Genomic DNA, 3,677 nt, shown 5'->3' on the forward strand with positions numbered 1-3,677 from the left:
ACGCTTCCCTCTTTCCGTCGCGTCTGGAATTACTTCGCAAGCTAAGTTATCGCCAGCACGGAGCGGCACTGCGGTGCTTGCTCGTCGCACCAGATACGCCTTCCGTTTCTGCTTTGTTTTTGTGGCTTTGTTTTTAAATTTGCTATCGAAAAGCGTTTTTTTTTTTTTGCTGCAATTGAAGGAAAACCGGCCAACAGCCGCTCCATGGCCTCAGTGACGTAATTCGGGCCGTCGAAGAATGCCAAGACCGGGAATGAGAAATCTTTTGAACGAGTTTACAAGTTATATGATGGTCATACAGCAGTAATTTTTGGCTGATGTACTTTGCGATCCCCTAATCTAAGTACTGGGTGTGTTGGGTGGCTACATTCTGCGAGCATTTAAGATTTTAAAAAATAGTTCTTTAAAAAAGGTACACACGTTTCTGGAATTTTTATTTTGCGTGTAAATATGCTTGGGCTTTTTGGGGTTAAGGCACTGTGTTTTTTGCCGCTCCAAGAAGGTTTACTGCAGAGTAATTCATCGTACTGGCCCAGATTAGCGCCTTACTGCAAAAGGTGAACACGCGTGAGGAATAGCTGGCAACACAAAGTAGAAAATAAAAATAAATACCGAAATAATGCATAAGAAATTAATGAAAAATGTGTGCTACCATCACAGGGTAATTCGCTGAAACTAGTCATGCCGCAAAATAAAGCAATTCAGGCAACGGCAACAGAGTCGAATGCGTGATCAGGTACACAAGGCCACAAGGTGCACAAACATCAACGTTGATACCATTTTGTTAAGCGGAACGCACAAATGGTACTAGCGAGATCAAAATACGCACAGAAGTGCAAAGAATGCAAAAGCAATAAGAAAAACTGAATGTTCGGTGAGCGTTCTTCAAGCAAAGAATTCACATTTGTCCGTCGGATTCATGCGAGTGCCCGGGGGGCACTGAAAAGCTTGGGCAAAAGCGCGGGTGTGCTGAAGAGGCACGTTGCACTTGAGCTTATCAAGCACCGTATAGGAGCAAGTCATGAGGCAGTAGGTGAGAAAAAACACCTGGGCGTCGGTGAACTTTTCAAGGTTTCCAAGCCGGACGTCGTACGCGTTCTCGTACTCCCGCGTCCCGTCGGCGGCGGCCTTACGGAGCGCAGCGTACGAGGCCGCCAACGCTGGTGGTAGCGGGAACAAAGCCGAAAGCAACTGCTGCTTCTGGTCCTCGTTAGGGTTGACGAGATTCGCCCCTAGCAGGTCGCACTCGGCGCGCTTCTTGTAGTCGGTCGAATTGGGGTTCCACCACCAGACGGAAGAGTTGCCCTTCTCGTCGACCAGGACCCCGTGCGTGTCGAACGATCGCACCATGCACTCGGCGAGCAACGTGCCCAGGCTCCCGTAAATCATGGCGAGCGAGCCTGACTGGTACAGTATGGGCGGCTGAAGCGCTCCCAGCGAGAGGAACGCGATGTTGTAGTAGTAATTGTAGCGGCTCGGGGCGCCCCCAGACTGCCGCTTCGAGTAGACCTCGATGTAATCGTTCAGACCAATGATGCGCCGGTAGGCCTTGGCGAAGTTTATGTAGTTCTGCATGAATAAGGTGCTGACATCGGCGGAGAAGTCCTTGTACAAAGTTGTTAGCCCGTCAGGCGCGAAAAAGTGCTCACTGGGCAAAGCGTTGAGGCCGATGGCCGCGAGTTTTGAGTGGACTTTCTGCTTGACGGCCGCTTCGATCCAGCCGGAACGTTCCACCGCCTTCATCACCTGAGCCCCAGTTGTGCTGAATATCCTCTTCAGAGTCTCGCGCAGGGCCTCGTCGTAGCGCGTGCGAATGTGCTTAGCCATGACGACGAGGCCGAAGGATTCCTCCACGAAACGCAGGCAGGCCGTTTGCAGCCCGGCCTTGCTGCCTTTGGGGAGCAAGTCTGGCTTTCCCACGACGACCCAGAGGTTCTCTTGAATGAAAACCCAGGAGAACCCTTTCAGCAGCAGCGATACACGTTCTTTGAAGTGCTCCAGTAAACTGTCGAGGTTGGTGAGTATTTTGGGGTCTTCGAGGAACAAAGGGCTTTCATCGTTCCAGGTGAAATCGGGGCGATGCAGTTCGTTAACGTACTCCATTAAGAGGCGGGATCTGGAGGGCATATACGACGTCGTGTTCTTCAGTGGTATTTCGCGCTCCTTGGTGGTGCCCGGAGGAGCGATCTGAGACTGTTTGGTCATATTACGGACAGCGTCGTACACCTCCTTGATGTGTTTCTCGCTTAGCTCTGTGGCGTTCAGTTCACGGCAATGCTGCTTAACCCTCTCACTGAAGCCCTCCAAGGCGTCCTTCAGCCATTCGTGGTGAAGTTTGCCGCGCCTGATGTAAAGCGTGGCCGGTCTTCCTCTGTACTGGGGGAAGGCTCGCAAGTTGAAGAGCATGTGGTAGTTCCAGTTGATGCTCAGGTTCAGCAGCAGCTTTAGTGGGTGGGTCTTTTCGCGTTGCTCCTTCTCGGGCCACATGAGACCCACGTCCTGCTTGAAACGCGTGAACGCGTCTATCTCGCCCTTCAGGTCTTCCGGCGTACGCTTCTTCACGCAAGTCTGGTAATACATGGCCGCTGCCGGCAGCGCGGGGTCCTTCGTGTTCTCCATCTCTGCGACGGCGATCCTGGCGGACTCGCGGAAGATGCGCCTAACCATGGAGTCTTCCTTGTCCTTGCGCACCAAGGATCCGCAGGTGAACCTGTGGAAGTCGTCGCAGGGACTGACGCTGGTGTCCATGGCGGCATTCAGCTCCTTGGCGTGCGTTAGGCAACACTCTGTCTTGCAGAAGAACACAGATGAGCCGGACCGCAGCCATACCAGAAGCAAGACCACGACTAACAAGATGATGAGAGCGGCACCAATGACCATCGCGATGCTCATCTGGGATAGAAGTTTCCGGGGGTCCCTGGAGGCGCCCTTGGGAAAAGGAAAAAAAAGAATTGTCAGGGAATGGCTGCTCTCAAACTAGAACAACATTACAGTCGATGAGGCTATCTTTCCTTTCGGTGAATCCCGAAGTCGGTACAAAATAATGCCGCATTTTGCGAATACTTTACGACTCAGCAGCTTAATGCGGATCAGTGGATTCGTTACAAATAAAGCGAATCTGTATGGTATTTGTTACTAGGAACAACAATAGCGCTCGTGTCGGTTGCCGAAGAGCACGAATAGCTTGGTAGGCCAGCAGAGCTCAGAGCGGTAGAAGTGCTCTATATATGAATTGTACTTTCTTTGACTTGACTCTGCAAAAGACCCGACAATGAACATACGTGCGGGAATCGCTGGCTGTCATATTATAATGAGCAACGTACGGGTCGCAATTACTTTATTTGACACCGTGCTGTGAAGTAGGCCTATGAATGCGCCTTAATCCACGCACTGTCAGCTTGTCTGCTCCTCTCGGTGGAACAAAAGCCAGAAACGTTACATGCGCGCAACCTAGGATTAATATGCGTTGCGGGCTCGGGCAATAAAGACATTTGTTGTTACGGTGTTGAGACTGCAGGTTTTGGCTGATGAGGCATTTGTAATGAAAGCGAAGAAAATTAGAAGAGATACTTCCAAGGGTTTCTGGGGTGTGTAGAGGGCTGGGGAACTCCGTCAGCTCGTCTGTGCCTTTAGCCCCAGTCTCTTCTTGCTTAGACGAGAAAAAAAAAATGTTTTTT

At 51.0% G+C, this 3,677-nt stretch overlaps 1 protein-coding gene across 1 annotated transcript; it reads right to left on the reverse strand.

The window, feature by feature from the left end:
* Positions 1-885: 885 nt before the first annotated feature.
* On the reverse strand, positions 886-2,880 carry LOC144152359 (membrane metallo-endopeptidase-like 1). Its single transcript, XM_077683625.1, has one exon. It carries the CDS (start codon positions 2,878-2,880, stop codon positions 886-888), a length of 1,995 nt encoding a protein of 664 aa, XP_077539751.1.
* Between the last annotated feature and the right edge of the window lie 797 nt (positions 2,881-3,677).

This window comes from Haemaphysalis longicornis, unplaced genomic scaffold (assembly GCF_048455015.1).
Source record: "Haemaphysalis longicornis isolate Haplotype H1 unplaced genomic scaffold, Haemaphysalis longicornis Haplotype H1 scaffold_9, whole genome shotgun sequence".
In the NCBI taxonomy this organism is placed as follows: domain Eukaryota; kingdom Metazoa; phylum Arthropoda; class Arachnida; order Ixodida; family Ixodidae; genus Haemaphysalis; species Haemaphysalis longicornis.